At 47.0% G+C, this 21,229-nt stretch overlaps 1 protein-coding gene across 1 annotated transcript; it reads right to left on the bottom strand.

Annotated features, from left to right (window-relative positions):
* Window positions 1-213: 213 nt before the first annotated feature.
* On the bottom strand, window positions 214-14,861 carry LOC129382645 (uncharacterized). The gene is made up of 3 exons (XM_055066765.1): window positions 14,742-14,861; window positions 5,470-5,816; window positions 214-634 (listed from the first exon to the last, which is right to left on the bottom strand). The coding sequence occupies exons 1-3, from the start codon at window positions 14,806-14,808 to the stop codon at window positions 332-334; spliced, it is 717 nt and encodes a 238-aa protein (XP_054922740.1). The 5' UTR covers window positions 14,809-14,861; the 3' UTR covers window positions 214-331.
* Window positions 14,862-21,229: the final 6,368 nt, after the last annotated feature.

Here is a 21,229-nt window from a genome sequence, read left to right on the forward strand (position 1 = left end):
CCGCTGTTAGCTGCTGTTCACAATGCACGGGAACGAGGTCTCGTCAGGCCTTTAACCCCAATTTTCTCGCGGAAGTATTGTCACGAATATGATGAAAGCTGTGAGCGTCATGCAATCACCTCCGTAAAATAAATAAATAGGGAAATTAAATAAACAATAACGTGAAATGTACCATCGTAATTTCCCCCTTAAAAACCACGGTTCACTGAAAGAATCGCATTACGACGAACGTTTTCCATTCAAAAATAGTGGCGAGAAAGCTACACACCAGGCATCTGTGGTGAAATCGCGATACGCTAGTTCATTTCCCCATAAATAACGTGCAGCCGATTCACATGTTGCACGGCGTGAGGCCACTCGGCTTGCACCTGAACGTCTTGGCAAACTCCGGCATGTAGCGCACAGCGTATTCAATGCTCAGCCTCCTCGCGGCCGAAGCATTGGTGGCGCAGTGGGTCAACGCGAATCTTTGGAAGAAGAAGCGGCTGCGTTCGCCGTAAGTTTGGTCGTTCTCCAAGCCGGCCCTGTAAGCGACGGCCAGACGCATCGCAGCGCCGTAGTCGAAGTCGTCTTCACCGTCCGCTCCGCTCTCCCAGCCAAAAAGCTTGGCGTTGGATCGGTGGCAGGCTTCCACCTGCAGTTGGCAGTGCAAGGATCCGAAATTTAATCCTTCAAGTGAGGTTTTAGATGTGTGTTGCCGGCAAAATACACCGCCCAATGTAATGCAGTGTCTGTGTGTGCGTTTTTTAAATTCGGACAACTTAAAATACGACAAACAATTTACTCTAATTGCACCACTAAATGGGCGGTCATTAAGTTGGAATTGCGGCATTGCAGATGATGTGCACTGTCAGACATAAAATATTTGAAAAAATCAAAGCAATCCATTTACTAATTAAACTGCATACAGTAATTGTCTTCTTGGTTACAAACCATCTGGCATGTGTTTCTACTTCCAAGTTGAACGGAATCGTCATAATGTTCTTGTTCTGTATTTCTACGAGTCCAGACGCATCAAACCGGTTTTGCGGAAAAACCGGTTATTTAATTCACCGGGTATTGGAATTTAAAAAACGCATAACCGGAGTGATTGGTTATTCGGTTAATAATATCCGGATATTCGGATAGCCGGATACTTGTTATTCTCTGCTTGTGCCAAAAAAACCTATTTCTCTCTTGTATTCTTATATGTGTAATACATTTGTAACATATTTGTAATATTTATACACGCACTAGAACCGAAAATTTGAAAAGCTGGTAGTGACACCAAATATTCGAGTCCCAATATTCGAATATCGGGCTTACCGGTTATTTAAACCGAATATCCCGAATATTCGTTTCTTGAAATCGGTATAACCGGATAACCGGTTTTTGAGACCGTATTCACTTTCCTCCGGTTAAGCAGGATAGCCGGCATGACGGATATTTGCAAGTGCTAGTGTCTACATTTTAAGACGATCCCTTACAGTGAAATAGGTTGCGTAAAAGTATTGGACTCCCTCTTCAAGCTCTTTTTATGACGTAAAAGTGTGACGCATATGAGGCTATGCGCGACCCCCAATTTAACCCACAATCACTCCAGCAGCGGGAGGGGTCAGACCAACCGCTTTATCTCGCGGTATGGCGAAGTTTCGTATGACAAAATCGAAAGAATTTTCTTACGCCAGTTATGTCGGTCCTTCTGGCTGTTTTTAAATGCAGAAACACGGAACTAGGGTTCTTTCACGATAGCCTTCAAGTTTCTAATATCGACGTATGCCGTAAGCTTGTAACTGAGAAATAATTTATTGCCATTAGCTTAATTACTAAATGAATTGATTTGCTTTTTGTGTTTGCAAACGACGTCCTACACTTAAGACAGTTAATTTGTAGTGAAGTTATTCCAATAAATTTTCTAAGCTTTTCCAAAAAAAAGAAAGGAAAAGGTTTGAAGGAAGATAAAAAGAGCCTTGCTCTTTTTATGGGGTATGGGGTAGTATGGGGACGTGGCTCCAGTTACAACAATCTTTCTAAACAACTTGTATTTCCATTTTACGGATTAGCACATCATAAATGGCATTTTTAGCCATTGTGAGTTGCTGAGTCCAGAATTAGGATAAAGCTGGCTTTCGTTCCATCGTCTTGTCCACGGTGTTTCGCAGGCGAAATAATGTTTGCGCAGTGGCTATGCTTTCCATTACAGTCTCGATTCGAAGAATGTTCCAGCACTGTCGAGGGCTCCTTAGAACTGCGGGTGATAGCGACATTTAAATGGTTCACGAAGGAACACAAACAGGCAACAGTCTTTTGGTTGGGTTCGCTTCCCATACGACATACGTGGGCACTTTATTCATTTAATGTTAGCACAGGGCTGAATGGCTACTCAATATTGACTTGAAGCCGACCGATTTAATAGCATCGGTGTGAGGACTACTGAAATCATGGCGCCGGTACCGCAGGAGCACATCCTCTCTAAACGATGTTTAGGCCGAGGCAGCATTGAAGATATACAGGGTATCCCACCTAACGTTACCAGTGCTCTTAAAGATATAGAACATGCGAATACTCAACCTATGGTATTTTTTTAGTAGTGACGCACAGGATTTCTTTCATAACGGAACCATCGATAATTGGTTTAGATTAGTCAACAAACCTATATATTATTGAATTCAGGGTGCGAAATTTGATAGAAATGTAATATTGTGTTCTAAAGCACCCGACTCAGTTGTTTTCAGTGTGCCATGTCTCGCGTAATAACTTTTCTCGCCTTATAAACAAGACTCGCGAAATATAACAAAATATAGCCGCACCATTACGCGTGCACACGCCGCTACACCAGCGGTCCAAGGCCTTACTGGGAAGAATTCACTCTCCTCTGTGCCTGGCTCGGCGGCCACGTGCAAGTGGCGAGCCATCGGTCTTGGCGTTGGTCACCTTTTCCGCGTGAAGCGCGTAGCCAATCCTGTGCGCAGCGCCATTGAGGGGGAAGACAATGGCACTGGGCTGAGTTCACTCTTCCGAGTAACGCCGGGCACCGCTGGTTTCGCGGCGCGCGGACGCCGAATTGTGGGGCTTTTTTCATATTTCGTGGGTTCCCTTAATTACGCGGAAAGGATAATTACGCTGGACACATCACACTGAAAACAACTGAATCGGGTGTTTTAAAGCACAATTACTACTTTTCTGTCCCAACTCGCGCTCTTGATTCGGTATTTAAAAAGTTCGGTATTTCTTCTCACCTAAATATCGATTGTTCAACAATGAAAAAGATCCCACCTGATACGCTGCCTCACTGCTGAAAGAACAACGTTGGGTGCGTCGTCGTATTTAGTATATTTTATTTTTAAGAACTTACTACGTTCGCTGGGTCAACCTGTATATTCGCTGCTGATACAGCCGGTTTGCTTTCAAATGAAATTAAATATGTATCTATACGGCAGATCCAATGTTCTTAATAGAATCTACGCTGAACGAAACGTTTTTGGAATTACTGGAATTAAAAGCTATCTAAATTCAGGCGGGTTAAATGCAATTGAATCTCTTTTACAAGTTATGTAAATTGTCTAGCATCGCCTGTTTAAATAAAAACACGAGTTCACGAGGCCTCGTGGTATGGGACATGAATGCAACTGTGACTTGCAGAGTAAGGCGACGTTTCGCGAGTGGTTCAGGAAGCATTTCCTAGTCGAAATGCGTGTACGGAGACTTATAAGAAGCACAGTGATGCACATTTAACGCTTTAACGCCCTTGAAGAAGCCCTGATAAATTAGATATAGCAGCCACACAGGCGCACCTCCGTGGCCTACTATTGAGTATGTGACCGTCGTGGTTGCTCAATGGCTATGGTGTTAGGCTGCTGAGCACGAGGTCGCGGGATCGTATCCCGGCCACGGCGGCCGCATTTCGATGGGGGCGAAATGCGAAAACACCCGTGTACTTAGCTTTAGCTGCACGTTAAAGAACCCCAAGTGGTCGAAATTTCCGGAGTCCCCCACTACGGCGTGGCTCATAATCAGAAAGTGGTTTTGGCACGTAAAAACCCATAATTTACTATTGAGTATATACGGCGGGAATTACACTATCGACAGTAAATATCGTTTGTCAAGCAAATGTCCTTCGCGCGTTCCCTCTCCTTGACGCAGCCGTATGGGAGATCCCCCGATACTACAGACGGTGAGCCACATCCGCACTACCCGAAAGAATCGGCAGTGAAAACGATTTCGCATGCCACACCTTGTAGTGTGTGCAATGCCATCACGCTTATGAGACTTGCACTGCCTGTACGACATGGCTTACGCTTCAACGCCCATTAAAGCCACTGAGAAAGCACGTGACGGTGCACTGACGTAAAAATCGGTCCACAAAGCCACTGATTTTGATGATAGCCTCCAGGAACGGCGCACTATTGATTACACCCTCTCCGCAAATGACCCTGTTTAGCATTATTATATAGTCTCTGGGACAGGCCCAGTATACTACGCTATGTATTGTCTCCGGCATTGGCCTAGTTGTCAACGCATCATTTCATCAATTGCCCCCAGTTTAGCTTTGCAGCCTCTGCATGATCGGTCCACCTAAATCGGCGAAAAACCGACTGAGCAGACACGGCACACCCAAGGCACGAAGGAAACTAAAAAAAAAAAAAAGAACTAATGAAGCACTTGAAGGCTAAAGCTTCTGGCACTCTGGATATTTAGGCGTCGTTCACTCTATTACTGCGTAATTGTGTAAAAAACAACGCCTGTCATCAGCAATGATACCTGGCTATATAAGCGCACACGTCAGCTTTACGATCGTTCCATCTTTTATTGTGTGGTGAATTCAAGTTTATTGTTTGATATTGCATGTAGAAAAAATGGGCTTACATATTATATGCAGCATCATCACCTCCCAGAGCACCCGCCGTGGTTGCTCAGTGGCTATGGTGTTGGGCTGCTGAGCACGAGGTCGCGGGATCGAATCCCGGCCACGGCGGCCGCATTTCGATGGGGGCGAAATGCGAAAACACACGTGTACTTAAATTTAGGTGCATGTTAAAGAACCCCAGGTGGTCGAAATTTCCGGATTCCTCCACTAAGGCGTGCCTCATAATCGGAAAGTGGTTTTCGCACGTAAAACCCCATAATTGAATTTTTTTCCCAGAGTGAGAGACTGCCAGAGGGACCACCTATAATTAGTGGGAACATAAAGGTACTTAGCTTACTCACGGCATAACCATCAGGCACTTTTTTAGCAAGCCAGTCAATTTTACGTTAAACGTGCCACTCCAAACTAAAGGTAACCAGAAATGGTTCCAGTGACAAAGCTACTGTTTGTTTGCTTGCTTCTTTGTTTATTCATTTTTTCGTGGTGTGCTCAAAATTGAATCTAGCCCCCGAGTTATGCTTTGCATTGTCTCACAGCCTTCAGTACTACGTAGCCCAGGTTTTACTGGATTAACAAGACGAAGTTATCTCACAAAGGTAAAGGCACAAACAGCGTCTCGTCACCTTTCCCTTCCACTGACGAGCTCCGCGCACGTCGGTGCTGTCCACCGCGTTCAGGAGCGCATCGGCCACGTGCGCGCCGAGCGTAGCCACGTTCAGGCTCGACTCCAAGGCGTCCCCGTAGAAGAAGTCCTCCATCAGGTACATGGGCGCCATGACCACGTGCAGCTGCTTGTGGTGCACCACGCGCACCGTGCCCTCCAACGCGTCGCCGTGCTGGAACGGCGTCCACACTGCGCGGTCGGTGATCGGGCTACGCGCGTAGAGCACCAGGTTGCGCAGAAAGTTATCCGGCGTGTACGGCGTGTCGATCTTGGCCGCCTGCGAGTAAGTCTCGCTGCCGGGGTCCGCTGCAACGTGACGATGCACCGGTAAGAGGAGCGTGAAAGCGTCAAACAGAACGGCAGATTGTTGCCGACTACAGTGTGGTCAGACCTGGCCTTTGCATTAAAAGTATGCTGTTTACAGGGACGCGTTTCGCCGTTTCTCTTTCTGCAGTCTTTTGAAAACTATGGAGCTAATCGATACTTATTTGTTGGGCTTTTTGGGATCCCGCAACAGACCTAAAAATACCCGCGATCGTCATCTAATGATTGCTTTGTCAGCGATTCAGACAGCTTCCACAGTAACATCTTTGCAGGCAATATTCCAATAGCGCTTTTCCTGGAATGCACATGTAGACTTGGTGGTTGGTAGCCTCTCAGAGTTATTTGCCATTGTGTCAAAATTTCGATTTATGCCGCAGTAAATGAAGCATATCTTTACGATACTGTGCTTTCCTTCATTACTAATCACTGGCATAAACCACGACAATGTTTGCTTGTCGATATTCCTTGTGTGTGTGTGTGAAAAACGTGCTATTACAAACAACGTTATTACACCCTTACTCAGGACTTTCTGAGGGCACTTTGTGATGTGGCGATGCTAGAATTGTGCCACACTATTCTGCTTCTAGGCTAAAATTAAAATCTGCTGAACTTATTTACAATGCATTTTTCCAGCTGAAAACCCAAACAACAACCTCGTAGTGCACTCACTGCTCATTAGTGGATGCTAATACAAGCGATAACACTGTACGCTTACCAGATTATGCGATAAAACATCCTGAATTCGTTGAATAATGCGTATAGCGGTTTCAGAGAGAGCATTCTGTGGTATTGTAAGCTGTCTTTTTGCAAATTACGTATTAGTTGCTAATGCATGTTTTCATTCTAATGAATAATTGTCAGTTGGCTCAGCAGTATTTATTCTTTCTTTTGTGCAATTTATATAGTATGCTTGCCTGTTGTGCCTTTTTTTGCACGGCTATTTCTTGTATGCAATAAAGACAGAGTGTTTGTACAAGTTTGTAGAAGTAATGGGCCCTATAGTCAAGCGTTCATGCTGGCGTTTTGTCGTCCACGCCCTCCAAAATCCTCATGTTGTGAATAAAGATTCGGTTCATGGGTTTAGCGTTCTTACGATGCAATTACTAATGAAAAACTGCGTAGTCGCAGGCTCCGGCTTAATTATTACCGCCTGGTGCAATTTGTTGGAACAAATTCCAATTACGCAAACGCTGTTACACCTTATTTCATCAAAATTCGGCCACAGGGGTCGGAAATTCAAACGTCGACTGTGCGCTCAATAGTGGCAGCAACAACCACTGAGCCCTAGTGGCAGACCGACTCCGGAGCTAAAGCTTGAATACAAAATCCAGTGTTTCTTTTATTCCCTATCATATTGCAAAAAAACAGCTAGAGCTTTATTATACGAGCAACACTGTTTTGCACAAAAAAGGAGTATGGAGATTCTTTTAGCCAAAGTGTCGAACAGAATATGAACCGAAATCCGCACCAGGACCGTAATCTTGGGCGGAACTGAACCCGAACCCGAACCGATCTTTTTGGGAACGTACCTAACCCAAGCCGCGCCCGAGCCGAAAAAAATAACGGTTACTGGCTCGGCACAAAACTGTTCAAGCCTATAAAGTGACAGCAGAGGCTCAATAGGTAGCACGATTGTTCGAATAACTACTTCTACCGTATGCTTACCCTACTAGCAGAATGTTACCCCTCACGAGTAGCGTTTTCTGCCACAATTAGGATAGGCAATGGGTGTGGCCTGTTAACTTCGGCGAACTCGGCAGAGAAGCTTGCACGTCTGAAGTCGGCCATGCCAGTTGTGCTCCGCGGCAGAAAAGTTGTTACAGGGGTTCCATCCAATCAGTATTTCTCGTTACGCCCCTAATTCGTTACACTGGTAGGTCACCTTGTAGCTAAAGATATACAGCGAAACTAGATCAGGCAGGCAGGAAAAGACGACGTTCACGATGAGGTATATCAGAGAATGCAGCTGCATGAGCTATTGTTTAACCGTAACACTGCAATCGCTAACGAATGCCGTCACCTTCACTGTGAGCAGCAACTGCGGCTGTAAAACGGCACGCGAAATCTGTTTTTACAACGTCTCCTTGTGCAACGCGCGTTTGTTGCTTATTCAAGAAAGTACAATGCTCTTAGAGTTGCAGAATTTATTCTCGTAGCGCAATGTGCGTGCTTTTAACTTCTTTATCTGCTCTTACCCAGCGCAACAATACGAGCCATACGCAGGTGCACAAGAAAGATCGACGTATGGTTCAACACAAACCGTCCTTGTTCATCGCTCACAAGCATCAATATCCCCTCCGCTTGTGAAAAGGCAGCAAACTGAGCTCATGGACAAATGCTGGCTTCATTGTTTGCTACAGACTTGAATTTTGAAGTTGTAATTAGTGTAATACGATTTGATTTGTTCAGACTACGAGTCACTTGCCACAGTTCGCTCACAACCATTCCTGCAGTAAAAACTTCAAGCTAAACTAAAATTGACTGACCCTGCTGTTGTCAAAGCAACAAATGCGCAAGCTATGGACACCTTACTTAGACGTAGAACCTACATATAAACAATTAGCACGTATCTGTGTAATTGATTTGTAAATTTCAGCTTCGTCTTGATGAAACTTCTGCATGCGCCATGCGGAAAAGTCGAGGGTACAATGGGGCGCATCGCCATGGGGTAGGATAAGATAGACTGCACTGGAACGGTTTGTCAAGCGGCTTACTGTTGGGAACCGATTCGCGTACCGCAATAATGTTTTGATTTCTCTGAACTTTAATGGAAGCGGAACCAAGTAGGAGTCCGTTGAACTCGAACGCGACCCAAACCGGTAATTTCTTTTTTTTTTTTTTTGACACCATGGTTATAACTATCAAAGCGCAATCTTGAGTGCTGTAACACAAAGGTATTTGAATCTGTCTCTCTTCAGTTTCCGCCATGGGCCGAGATTCGCTCACTTCACATGTTTTTCGCGCGACGTCAGAAAAAAAAAAGAAAGAAAAACGGTGAAAAGTCTACATCCCAGAAAGACGTTTACGCACTAATTATGCATATTTCGGCCAAAGAAATCAGAGAAACAATTCATTCCAATTCTTCGCCTTTTGTCGCCATTAGCCGTTAAAAAAATTAAATTATGGAGTTTTGCGTGCCAAAACCACTTTCTGATTATGAGGCACGCCGTAGTGGAGGACTCCGGAAATTTTGACTACCTTGGTTTCTTTAACAGGCACCTAAATCTAAGTACACGGGTGTTTTCGCATTTTGCCTCCATCGAAATCGGCCGCCGTGGCCGGGATTCGATCCCGCGACCTCGTGCTCACCAGCCTAACACCATAGCCACTGAGCAACCATGGCGGATGCCATTAGCCATTCGCTAATGATGAAAAGTTTTCTAACTGTGTCCACTACGCCTTTTGCACGACGCCAAGAAAACACAAGAACAGAAATACTCGCCATGTTAAAGCTACAGGTGCGCATTAAGCGTGCGATTTTATGCCGAACAAGATTGATTTTTTTATAGACGGATACTACTCGGTTCAGGAAGGAATGGAAGCTGGCTGCCTCTCGATCACTCTGGCGCTGGCTGCTTGTAGCCAACGGCGAAGCCAAACTTTTTGTGTGTGATAATAATGAGGTTCGAAAGAGAACATCGGGAACTAATTAGAGTATATTCTGAGCCAAACACCACGCATTTATTTAGTATATATGCATGCGCACAGTGAACTTACATAAAACGGTGTTTGCTCACCTCGCTGTGCTATTTCATAATTTCGCGCCCTTCATTGCAGGAAATACAAAACTTCTGAGTCGAAAGTACACCTACGTAGCAGACAGTTCGATTCATCTCACAGCGCAATAGGCTGTGAGGTGAATTCACACACAAGGCGGAAGCAACCTTATGCGGCTACTTTTGTATCACTTGAGAAGAGGTTTATTAGCGGCTCCTTATGCAAAGGGCACAGCAACAGAGAACGGCGAGGCAGCCCGAAGCACCGCAAAAAAAGACGCCAGCAACCAGTAGTGCGAGCAACGCCGAGCAGCGCCGAGCAGCGCGTTGGCGATGCGGCTGTAGAGGGAGCTGCGTTTTCTTCTTCACAATCTCCCCCAGGACAAAAAGAGCCATCCTGGCGACTTAAGCATCGGGAGCCGAGGGTCGTGGTAGGGCTTGAGATGCGATACGTGGACAATGTCGCGTCCATGCTGGCGCAACGTGTCAGGTGGTGACAGTTGCTCAATGAGAAAATTCACTGGGGATGTTCACTAAAAGACTCGCTAAGGCCCTTCGAATTTAGGACGAGTTTCGAGGAAAGCCTCGGCGTTTGAAAAAGGGCAGATAGCCACACAAGCGATCCTGGAGCGTAGGTGGTGTTTGCAAGCGAGTCGGAGTGGTTTTCTTTCTGGTGCTTCGGTTGCTCTGCCCTAAAGGTGCGCGCTAGCTGGCGGCATTCTCCGGCTTGTCTGCCGATGACGGACATAGACACTCGGAGACGTCAGGACGGTAAGGAAGGAGCGTGTAGATGGTATGAGTAGGCTCGCGGCAATACAGGAGGAAGAAAGGAAGAAAGGGAAAATTCCAGTAGTGACCTGGATCGCGCTGTTGTACGCGAACGCTATGAATGGAAGGATGTGGTCCCAGTTGCGATGATCAGATGCCACGTACATCGAGAGCATGTTACCAAGTGTGCGGTTAAATCGCTATGTGAGCCCGTTAGTTTGGGTATGGTATGCCGTGCTTATCCGATGAATAATGTGGCAATCCGAAAGCAAACCTTCGACGACTTCGTAGAGGAAGGTGTGACTTCGATCGCTGAGGAGTTCTCGAGGTGCACCATGCCCAAAGACGAAGCGATGTAGGACGAAAGAGACTGCATCCCGCGCTGTAGCACTTGGTAAAGCAGCAGTTTCGGTGCAGCGTGAAATATGGTCAGCATCAACTACAATCCACCAATTGCCGTCTGGTGTCCCTGAAAGCGGGCCGCATAGGTCAATGCCGACGCGATCGAAGGGATTGGCAAGGCAACGGAGCGCCTGCAAGGCTCAAGACAGGCGTAAAGGCGGTGATTGTCGGCGTTGACAGTCAAGACAGCACCGAACAAACTTCTGTACAAAATTGTACATGCTGCGCCAGTAGTAGCGGTCGCGAATTCGTTCGTTCGTCTTGAAAACTTCGGCGTGGCCGCAACTGCGGATCGTTGTGGAAAGAGGCCCATATTTGGAAGCCACCTACGGCCTTCAGAAGCGTAAATGCGTCGGTGGAGCAGCTGGTCACGAATGGCAAAATGAACTGCTTGGCGTCGGAGGGTTCGGGATACAGGGATGGTCGACGATTCAGACAGATCGTCGAAAAGAGAAGCGATCCACGGGTCGACTGCGGTAGCAAAGGCGGAGTCACATGCAGGGGACCAGGAGGAGAGGGTGGCGTCTCCGCGTAGAAGTTGAGTCAATGGCGCCATGATCTATGCGTAATTCCGAACAAAGCGCCGTAAATATATGCGTAAGTCCACAAAACTTGGAATTTCATTGATGGTCTTACGCTTCGGAAACTCAGCTACTGTTCGAAGTTTTGTAGGATCGGGTAGAACGCCGTGCTTGGACTCACCGTGACCTAAGATGGTAAGCTCCCGTGCAGTGTAGCGTCACTTCTCGAGGTTGAGTTGGAAGCCAGCGTTTGTTAGACAGGTTAAAACCTGTCTCAGGTGGAGCAGGTGAGTCGGAAATTCAGGCGAGGAAACCACGACATTATCGAGGTAACACAGACACATAGACCACTTGAGGCCACGCAGCGTGTTGTCAATGAGTCGTTCAAACGTGGCAGGCGCGTTACAAAGCCCGGAAGGCATCACGTTAAACTCATATAAGCCGGCAGGTGTAATGAATGCGGTTTTCTCTCAATCGTCCGCGGCCATCGGGACCTGCCAGTAGACTTAACGCAAGTTGAGGGACGAGAAGAATTCTGCTCCCTGAAGACTGTCGAGGGGCGTCGACGATGCGAGGCAAAAGATAGACGTCTTTGCCCGTTACCTTATTGAACCGATGGTAGTCGACGCAAATGCGAATACACCCGTCCTTCTTGCGGACGACAATGACAGGAGATGCCCAGGGAGTGTGCGAAGGTTGAATAACGTCACGGTGGTGCATATCCTCGACTTTGGCGGTAATGACACGACGCTCTTCGGCAGAAACGTGGTGTGGTCGTTGACGTAACGGCTGACGCGAACTGGTGTCAATGTAGTGCTGCACTTTCGATCTACGGCCCAACTGAGGCTGTGAAACTTCACAGCCTCAGCTGGGCTGCTGACGTTGTGAAACATCGAGCGAACTTCTAAAGTGGTGCAGGAGATCAAGAAGGTCGACGCGTTCGGCAGGTGTAGGGTATTGGCGATCTCACTAAAGAACGTATCCCTGGACGTCTCCTCAACCACCGAATGGCAGATGGTTGGCCGCGGTCTATATCAAAAGAGTCTCTGGGGACGTCAACCAAAGACGAAGGGTCGAGTTGTTCCACGAAGCAAAGGCATTCACCAACGAGCAAAGTAATGGGCGCACAGAGTGGATTGTAGATGTATGTGTTGCTGCAGCTGCCGGTGATGTCAAGCGTTGCGAAGGGTAGTGGTAGAGCGTTACGGCTCACGAAGACGTCGGACGGCGTGAAGAGAACCGTTGCATCAGTGAAGACATCGCAGGAGACGGGTACGAGAGCGAAGGAGCCAGATGGAATAGTGTATATTCGCGCACAGCCAGTTTAGAAGGGCGATCACGAACTTAGTGCAATGGTGCGTCACACAGAGGGGAAAGTTAAACTTCGGCGCGTGCGCAGTCGATTACGGCTTTATGATGGGATAAGAAGTCTCATCCAAGGATGACGTCGTGCGAGCAGGCGGGAAGAATACACTCGATTATATAAACAATGCCGTGATAAAGCACACGTAAAGTACAGGCTGCGTGCGGAGTGACGTGCTGCGCGCTTGCTGTACGTAGCGACAGTCAAGAAAGCGGCGGGATCACCGTGCGCAGTGAACGGCATAGTTTGGCGGCTATCACAGAAACGGCTGCACCGACATCCACAACAGCGAATGCAGGGACACCTTCTACAGAATTTGGACCACGTTGGCAGGACAGGCGCGAGGGCTTAGACATTTCGAACGGGGCGCAGTTCGTGCCTCTTGGAACTGCGACATTCAGTTTTCTTGGTCGGATGGTGCGGGTCGCCGACGCATTGGGGAGAGCGAGCGTCGGCGAGGGGATGGCGAGCTACCCAACGGGAATTCTGGGAGGTCAGCAGGCCCACACGGTTGGGGGAAAGGTGCGGCGAATTGGCGAAGGGTTGGCTGATGTACTGAACAGCCGAGAGACGTCGCCGAATGCTTGAAGGCTACCGCGGCAATATCGGGCGGTTTGTCCGGGAGTGCAGCAGAAATACCAGATGGGACGATTGTCAGGCGTCCTCAAAGGATTAGCTCTCGGCGCGGTCCAAGATGCAGCATGGGCTTCCAGTGGCACCTGTTGGGACTGGGTCGGGAAAGGCGCCAGCGAAGGCCTGCGTACTGCCTGCGCATACGTAAGACGCGCGGCCACAGGAAGGACTGGCTGGGCATAGGTGAGAGGCGGCGACAGGCCTCACTGCCAGCGCAGAGTTGAGATTCGCGGCTGCAGGTGACTGGTAGTGTGCAGAAGGTACAATTTGGGCGACCTCTTCGGAAATGAGTGTGCGCTGCGAGTTTGGAAGAGGGGAGGTGGGCTCCTGAGTGATGGGAACTAAAGAAAGTTGGCGGGCAACTTCCTAACGGATGAAGTCCTTGACCTGTTGAAAGAAAGAGGATGGGTCATACATGCTGTCAAGGCTCGCCAACGAGTCGTCGCTTCGCGGATGACGCCGAATCGAAGCGCGTTGCTTCCTTAACTCATCATAGCTATGGCATAGGCTGACGACTTCGGAAACGGTGCGAAGGTTCCTGGCTTGGAGCCTCTGGAAGACCTTTCAACATGTGGTGCATTCTCTCAGCTTCGGGTATGGCGGCATTGCCTCGTTTACAAAGGTCCACGACGTCTTCAATGTAGCTCGTGAATCTTTCAGCCGTCTGCTGTGCTTGGGCGCGCAAGTGTTATTCAGCGCGCAGCTTGCGAACAGTGGCTCGGCCGAACACTTCCGTCAAGGTTGTCTTGAAGGCTTACCATGTGGGTACGTCACTTGAGTTGTTGTGAAACCAGAGTTGGGCAACGCCAGCCAGATAAACGATGACGTTAGTTAACTTGGCTGGCTCATCCCCCTTGTGCGCACTCACCCCTTCGTATGACGTAAACCAGTCTTCCACAAATTTTTCGTCTGCACCGATGAAAATCTTGGGAGTCCCGTTGTCGTGCAACGCCGGTGCAGGTGTCGGAGTGTGGCGTAGGCGCCGTTTAGGATGAGCTGTCGGTCATGGTGGGTGGTAGCGTTCTTCATCGCAGCTAACCGCTTTCAAGCGACGGGGTTTGAAGCGCAGCACTTCTACCAATTGGGGAGACGTTTATTAGCGGCTCCTTATGCAAAGGGCACAGCGACATGGAACGGCGAGGCAGTCCCATTCACCGTTCGAAAAGACGCCAGCAACCAGCAGCGCGAGCAAAGCCGACCCGCGCGTTGGCGGTGCGGCTCTAAAGCGAGACGCGTCTTCGTCACACACTCGTTTTGAAACATTGTGGAACTCCATAAAGTGAACTTGTATGGAGTAAAGCATGACAGGAAAGGGTTCAAAGTTATTGCGGTTTCACTAGTACGTCTAGCATTGAGTTTAATAATGCAAAGATAGTCCAATGAAACAAAACAAACGCTCCTCCTTTGCGCTTCATTTTTGTGGTAGTAATGACCTAACAATTCCATATGTAAACCGATATATCTGGTTGCTTGTGTGACCCGTGCGCAAACGGTAAGTACGTACCGTAGAAGTGAAACCTGGTGGCGTTCATCAGGGTGCGCACCTCGTTCACCACCTTAGCCGGCGCCATCTTTACGAACTGGTCTTTGATTCTTGCCGTGATGTCTCGCGCCGATTCCACCACATATCTGCGAATGTGCTGCTATTTTAGCCAACGTAGTGGCTCAAGCCAGCCTATTTCTACGCCGCAAAGTAAAAAAGTGGCTTCGTGCATTTCAGTATGCCCTCCGCGGGCGACCTCCTGCGGGCGAACCAAGCACGATTGGACTTAGAAATCGCATACAAGTAAGCGAACAGAAACACCCAAGTACACAAAGTGAATTAGGCAATAGAACAATAAAATATGCCAAAGTAACTACTTATTTATTTTGCGCTGTTACGAATGCAGCTTTGTGTATACGTACCGACCAAACGTTCGCGGCATTATCGAACCTGCTCACGTTAATAAAAAACGTGATAAGCACACATTCGGTTTGTCACCGTGGTTCGCTGCGAGTTAGGTATCGACAAATCTGGAGCTAGCACGTCTCAATAGGCTGGATGCGCAGGTTGGCTTTTGGCATTTTGTCCCCAGTGCTCTTGAATATAAGAAAATTATAGTTAACACTTACTGTCAAACTGTTGACTACCTCGGTGTTACTGTAGTTGGTAACGGTAGCGTTAGTAACAGCAACTGCCTTGTTTAGTCAAAAATGCTTTCAACTACATTTATGTCAAGGTAGTAAATATTGTGACAATTAAGCAGTAACTAACACAAACCTTTTTTTTTTTAGAGTGTACATTCATATTTACTCTCCTCTTAATAGTACCCGCACCCATTTTCGGACTAGACTAAGGTGAATCCATTTATTTCAGATCACAATCTGGTCATCGCAATGTTTCGACTTCAACAGAATTCTTGCCTTAGAAAAAAATAAGAGCACTTGTTGTTGGCTCTACTCTAACTCAAGACTGTTCGGCTGCGAAAGGATTGCTCTAACTGCAAGTTAAGCGTGTCATGCAGCTTGACGCACTTTCGGTGAGGCGATGGTGCGGTTTGGAATACACACGAAATCATGAGGTGCCATTTCCTTAAAAAAAACAGTCTCTTGTAGCGAACGAACTGGGGACGTATTCTCGAAAGGTCACTTTCGACGATACTGTCGCCTTCGCCTGACGTACTGCTCAACCAGCCAATAATCTCATCAGGTTTTGCTCAACCAGCCAATCAACGCACGCCTGATGACCGAGGAGATAGCATTGATGAAAGTTATCGTCCGAGAGTACGTCCCCTGTTTCCTGGGTGTGGCCGACGCCAGACTTCACATTTCGACGAACCAACAATCGTTGAAATACGTGCAATGCTTTAGGCCCACTAACACAGCTTATGTTCGTGTAACCATGCAGCTTATGTTTTCTGGCTTATTGAACTTTACCAGCGCTTGCAAGCCAACGAGTAACAGTTTAATAAATTCAATACGTTCAAACAGCCCTTTTTCTTTAAAATTATCAAATGCTTTTTCTAACGTGTTTCTTACAATGACAAAGTGTGGATCCGTGAGGAGCGCGTGGCATTCGGTTTTTGCCTCAATGTATACAAGGTCGAAAGAAGGCTTGTGATTGAGATGAAGACGTGGTTGATATTTTTTATCACGATTTATAAGAACTAATAAAATCCCGGGAGTACTGTTGTGAAGCGTTATCAAAAAGTGACTGGTATTCAACGTGACTTAAACCTAGTTAGATGAGCGAAAGCTGTGTTAAGCATGGTTAGACACGGTTCTTTCTTGCTTCTTCAGGGCGAGCTGTATCGCCAGGGTGCTCAGTCTCAGCTAGGCGCCTGCGGCAAAGAGTTGACGCGCGCAAACGGGCGCGTGCTTCATCCATGGCGAGACTGAGCGACCAAGCCACCAAGAGCTGGCGCAGCAGCCACAGCAGCTCCTAAACCCTCGCCTAGTCACGTGGTACACAGCGGCGAGGCTCCAGCGAACCAGCTGCGACGCTCCTCTGCAGTGGATCACGTGACGGGACATCACACCTTCCCACTTCTGCGCTAGCGTCCACGCGCGCCGTGATTGGCCTTGGGAGCTGTACCTCGAGGAGTAGACCTTTCGTTCTGAACGAAGCGATTCTCTGCGCAAGACTAGGCCATCTACAAACACTGTAATAACCGCCGGTTGTAAACGTGGCGATGATATTATGTGACCCCTAGCCATAGGCTTGTGCAAAGCTGCGTTGCTTCATGTTTAACTAAGTGCCCAATCTCGTGCTGCGTTTTGTTTAAAAATTGGAGGACGCTTAAGCTTCGCCTTCAAGAGTGGATCGCGATAGCGTTATCGCACCCAGTTCGCACCGACTACTCAAACCATCTACGCGAGCCAAACGTCGCGATCTACGCGAGCCAAACAGCCGGGCCGCGACGCGCCATGAAGGCGGACGAGATCATAGGGGCCGAGTGGCGCGCCACGTGTCGGGGCAGCGCCGTACATAGCGAGGAGGGGGTCTTCTGTGTTTGCCGCAAGATGGCTCTGCGTGTGCGCATAGCGCAGAAGAAATGTAGCGGAAACGTACTTCGCTACTCTTGAAACTTGGACTTCTGTAATTTACATGGTCATAATTGCCGATATACACCGCAGTATAACTTTCTACGGCACGTTTCTAAGGCAACACCGCATTCACTAGAGGCGATTTTGTTTCGTTTTGAATGATCGAACTAGTGGCTGAGTAGCAGCGTCTCTGTCTCACACTCCAGAAGACCCTGGTTCGAGTCCCACCAGCCCATCTTGCAAGATTTTTTTCTGTTTATGAAGTGCCTTCTGGGATTTATCGCTCACTGCTAACGCTGCCGACAACACCCGCTTTTCTGTGACACAAGCTCCTTAACGCTCTTCCGTTAAAATATTAGTTGGTTGCTTTGGCGGTAGCTAAGCACCAACTAAGCTTTGGTATAGCTAAGCTGTATTATTTTACTTGTTCCTTTTTTTAATACCAGGTCATCAGTTGAAAGGACGAACTGGTCAGTATGAGCCCTGCTGATATCAGCAGTGCTGCGCAAGCACAGGGGCTCTGCATCACGTTTACTTAACAGGCATGGACCCTCACATAGGGAAATGGCGTCTGAGCGGGACGCTTGCGAGAATTGCTTGCCTAATACATCACCCAAACAATAAAACAAAGAAATTGAAAAATAGGCGCTTGAACAAGTGCGCAGTTCAATCACAACCGAGAATATAAAAGACAAGGTTGATGAGACAAAATCTTGCTCTACCGTTCCAGCTACAATCTTAGAAAACAAGCAGCAATAAGGTAGTAACTAGTGCAGTTAATTAATTTACAAAGCGTTACTACCACTTTAGTATCTGTTGACAGCTTTCGTCATAAAATTTGATTAGGTTAGGTTAACAGCTATATGCTGCATTGTGACGCGCATATATGTGCGCTGTACATTTGCAAATATAGAATCATATAAGTTATTTATCCAAATACATAAATGGACACCACTACAATCCACGCTCCTAAATATTTTTGATTGCATGTACATATAAGGCCATTCTATAAGCAACATGTCGCGTATAGTATTCCGATCATTACACTGTGTGAGGCGTTGTGCCTATTTCTCATGTGTTCCTTTCTCTCCCATGTAATTTATTACGTTCTACCTGGTATTCCTGTCATGATCTTTACAACTGGATGGTGTTAGGCTATATATCACATAATTATGTGGCAATACGGTCCTCGTTTTTCTTTTACTTCTTTAGCATACGTGTTTATAGTCACTGTTAGAACCGAAGTTTACTCATCAAGTATCGGCAATGATAATGTCTGTCGTAAGCGAAAAAATGGTCACACTAATTTAAATGGTTTTCGATTTCACCTAGAGTTCGTAGACTCACAACCTGGGCTAGTCGTAGGTGCCATCTCCTTTGGGCAGTAAATGCAACTCCCAGCGCCATTATTAACAACCTATACTGGGATCTTAGTTAACTTAGTAGCAAACAGTTACTAGCCTTTGGTTATTAACTGACGCGAACTATATTCTACGAGCGCACCAATTAAGGCGCTATTTCTATTCAATTTTCATCCCTTTTCAAGACCACAAGTGGGCTAACTAAAGCTGTATGTGACTTAGGTAACAAAAAAACTCAAGGAACTGAGCACTACGAAAGTTTGGGCATTCCCCATGTTAGGTTTGTCGTCCCTGTAAGAGTAATTATCGATACAACTGGTTGAAGTGAAACCATCGTAGTGTTGTCGTGAGTAATAATGGTTCTGAAAAATTCACTGGTTACTTACGTTATATATTATTATCAGTTGATATGCTTCGAACAGCTTCATATTCCTCTCTACTTTAAAAATCGCTATCTTGAGGAGTACACAATTATTTAGACATTTTTGCTTCCCGTCTTCACTTTGTACGATAGGGAATCAAAGAAATCCGAAATCTCATGGGTTTCAACGCCCGCAGTGGGAAAAATAAATGATCAGCTACACTTCAACAAAAGGTTCTATTTAGGTCACGTCAGGTATCTTTCTGTTTGGTTTTGCGCAAGGCTTGAGCTTCTGACATCCGCATAATAGCGGCGGCAGTGTCTGGAGACGATTCATTGCCTATCAAGTGTAAATGTGTAATGCGCACAAATACTTCTAGAAGCTACTTATACAGAAAACTCTGTTTCTTTTTTAAATCATAAAAAAAAAAATTCGCCCTGCCACTGCTCTGCTCTCGCTCAAGTTTCGCAACATGTTCGCCTTTTAGATTCAGGGACCTTCAGTATACCGCATCGCAATGTGATGCGTCTTGTTTGTCAAGAAAACAATGGAAATTTGTCTTTGTCTTTCACCCTCGTTGTCTTCACGTAGCCACCTACAACTATTATTAGAAACTAATCTGGAAGGCCATGTGTTGCCGTACTGCTGACACCTAAAGTTACTTGGTAGCACCATAGCCGCCATAATAACTTATTGGGAGAGGCACAGATTAGAGGAAATTTCGGTTCCTTCGTCACAACAAAGGCAAGTTAGAGTGCCAAGCACTTTATTGTAAGATTTGGGTGATAAAAATGTTATCTTGCGATGACTGAAGGAAAGAATAGGGCCTTATTTATTATTGATTACTGTGTCATCGTCTGAATACTGTTCAGCTGACATTAGGATCCAGGCTCAGTCCAGGTCCCAGCAGCCCGGGATGCCCTCGCGTTCGCCACAGCAGCTGTTGCTGGTCAGGCAGGTCAGAGCTGGACATCACGGTTGCCCACTTATTTTGGGTGGAGTGTGATATATCGCGACATTGGATTGGATTGGATTGGAGCCAACATTACTTATGCCTGCGGTTGGGCGCTCGCGTGCCCCGACGCGACACACCTTGCGGTGAAGCTTGAGCAACAACAGAGCAGCGGTAAGCGCCCAATAGATTTTTAGTGAAAAAAAAGGAGTGGGGGAGGGGGGGGGGAGAGCAGGCCTGCGTATCTATGGAAATTTTAATTAACAACTTCTGATGTAAAAAGTGGCAATTACAACCTAAGGGCGAAGCAGCACGGCAGCTATGGCGAGGTTTAGCGTAGCGCTCGAACTACTCGGGCAGTGTTCGAACTGTACGTAGGTGCGACTATGCGCTAATGCGATATAAGCGGGTGCGCCCTAAATTTCTTGCACCTTTGAAAGCTCTTAGATGCCGTGTAGGGCCTGTAATGGCATCTCACATACGCCACTACAAAATTACATCACTTTAAGATTGCAAACAGAAGACATTGCAATTTTGAATAGACTGTCAAGATTTCATATAAAAGGTGCGAGCTGTGAATGAAGTCTTTCATAACTCTTGTTTGCGTGCTGCAATTGTAAAAAATAAAAATACGACGAGTAATTTAGCCAAGAACATAATACAGGTCTTTGCAACTTCGGCAGTTAAATATTATATAGCATCTGCCTTGCATATAAGGCAGAAATAAAGGTATATACCCCACATATACACTAAGCTATACGGAACATGAAGCCGGAATTTCGCCTTGAGTGTCCGTATATTTGATGCCGCAATAATAATGCGTGTAGCGCACCTGGACTGTAGAAATCTTGCCGCCCAGTGGAGGAACCGGCTGTGGTAGTGTGCGAGCACCGCGTAGACGCAGCGAAGGCTGACCTGGCCTCGTGTGTCAGAGTGATGACGCAGGCGGGAAATTTCGTAACCCAGCATCTCGGAGGCCGCCACCATGTAGAAGTAGATGGCGCACAGGTGTTTGTCCTTTTTAATCAGGGTGTCGACCATATGTTCGATGTGAGGGATGCCACGTGCTAGAATGGTCCCCGTTATTACGTTGCGTCTCAGGCGGTCGGAGTGGTTTACCGCCAGCTCATACAGAGAGGCCATCTGGGCATGACGCCGTTTTGAGGAAGCAAAATTAGCTCAAACGGTCCAAGAATTAGCATAGGCACGTCGATATCGAAAGCTAAAAAGTTAAAGTAAGCAGAGTTGCGCTCACAGACAACAAGAAGTTCATGTTATTGTAAAGCACATA

The sequence above is a fragment of the Dermacentor andersoni genome, chromosome 6, assembly GCF_023375885.2.
Source record: "Dermacentor andersoni chromosome 6, qqDerAnde1_hic_scaffold, whole genome shotgun sequence".
NCBI classification, from domain to species: domain Eukaryota; kingdom Metazoa; phylum Arthropoda; class Arachnida; order Ixodida; family Ixodidae; genus Dermacentor; species Dermacentor andersoni.

Bases quoted from the DNA above. Each gene is read 5' to 3' on its own strand.
- LOC129382645 (XM_055066765.1), bottom strand. From the start codon at position 14,808: ATGGCGCCGGCTAAGGTGGTGAACGAGGTGCGCACCCTGATGAACGCC. The intron at 5,817-14,741 runs GTACGTACTTAC...GTCACGTTGCAG, and splicing joins CACCAGGTTTCACTTCTACG to CGGACCCCGGCAGCGAGACT. The intron at 635-5,469 runs GTGACGAGACGC...TGCCAACTGCAG, and splicing joins CTCGTCAGTGGAAGGGAAAG to GTGGAAGCCTGCCACCGATC.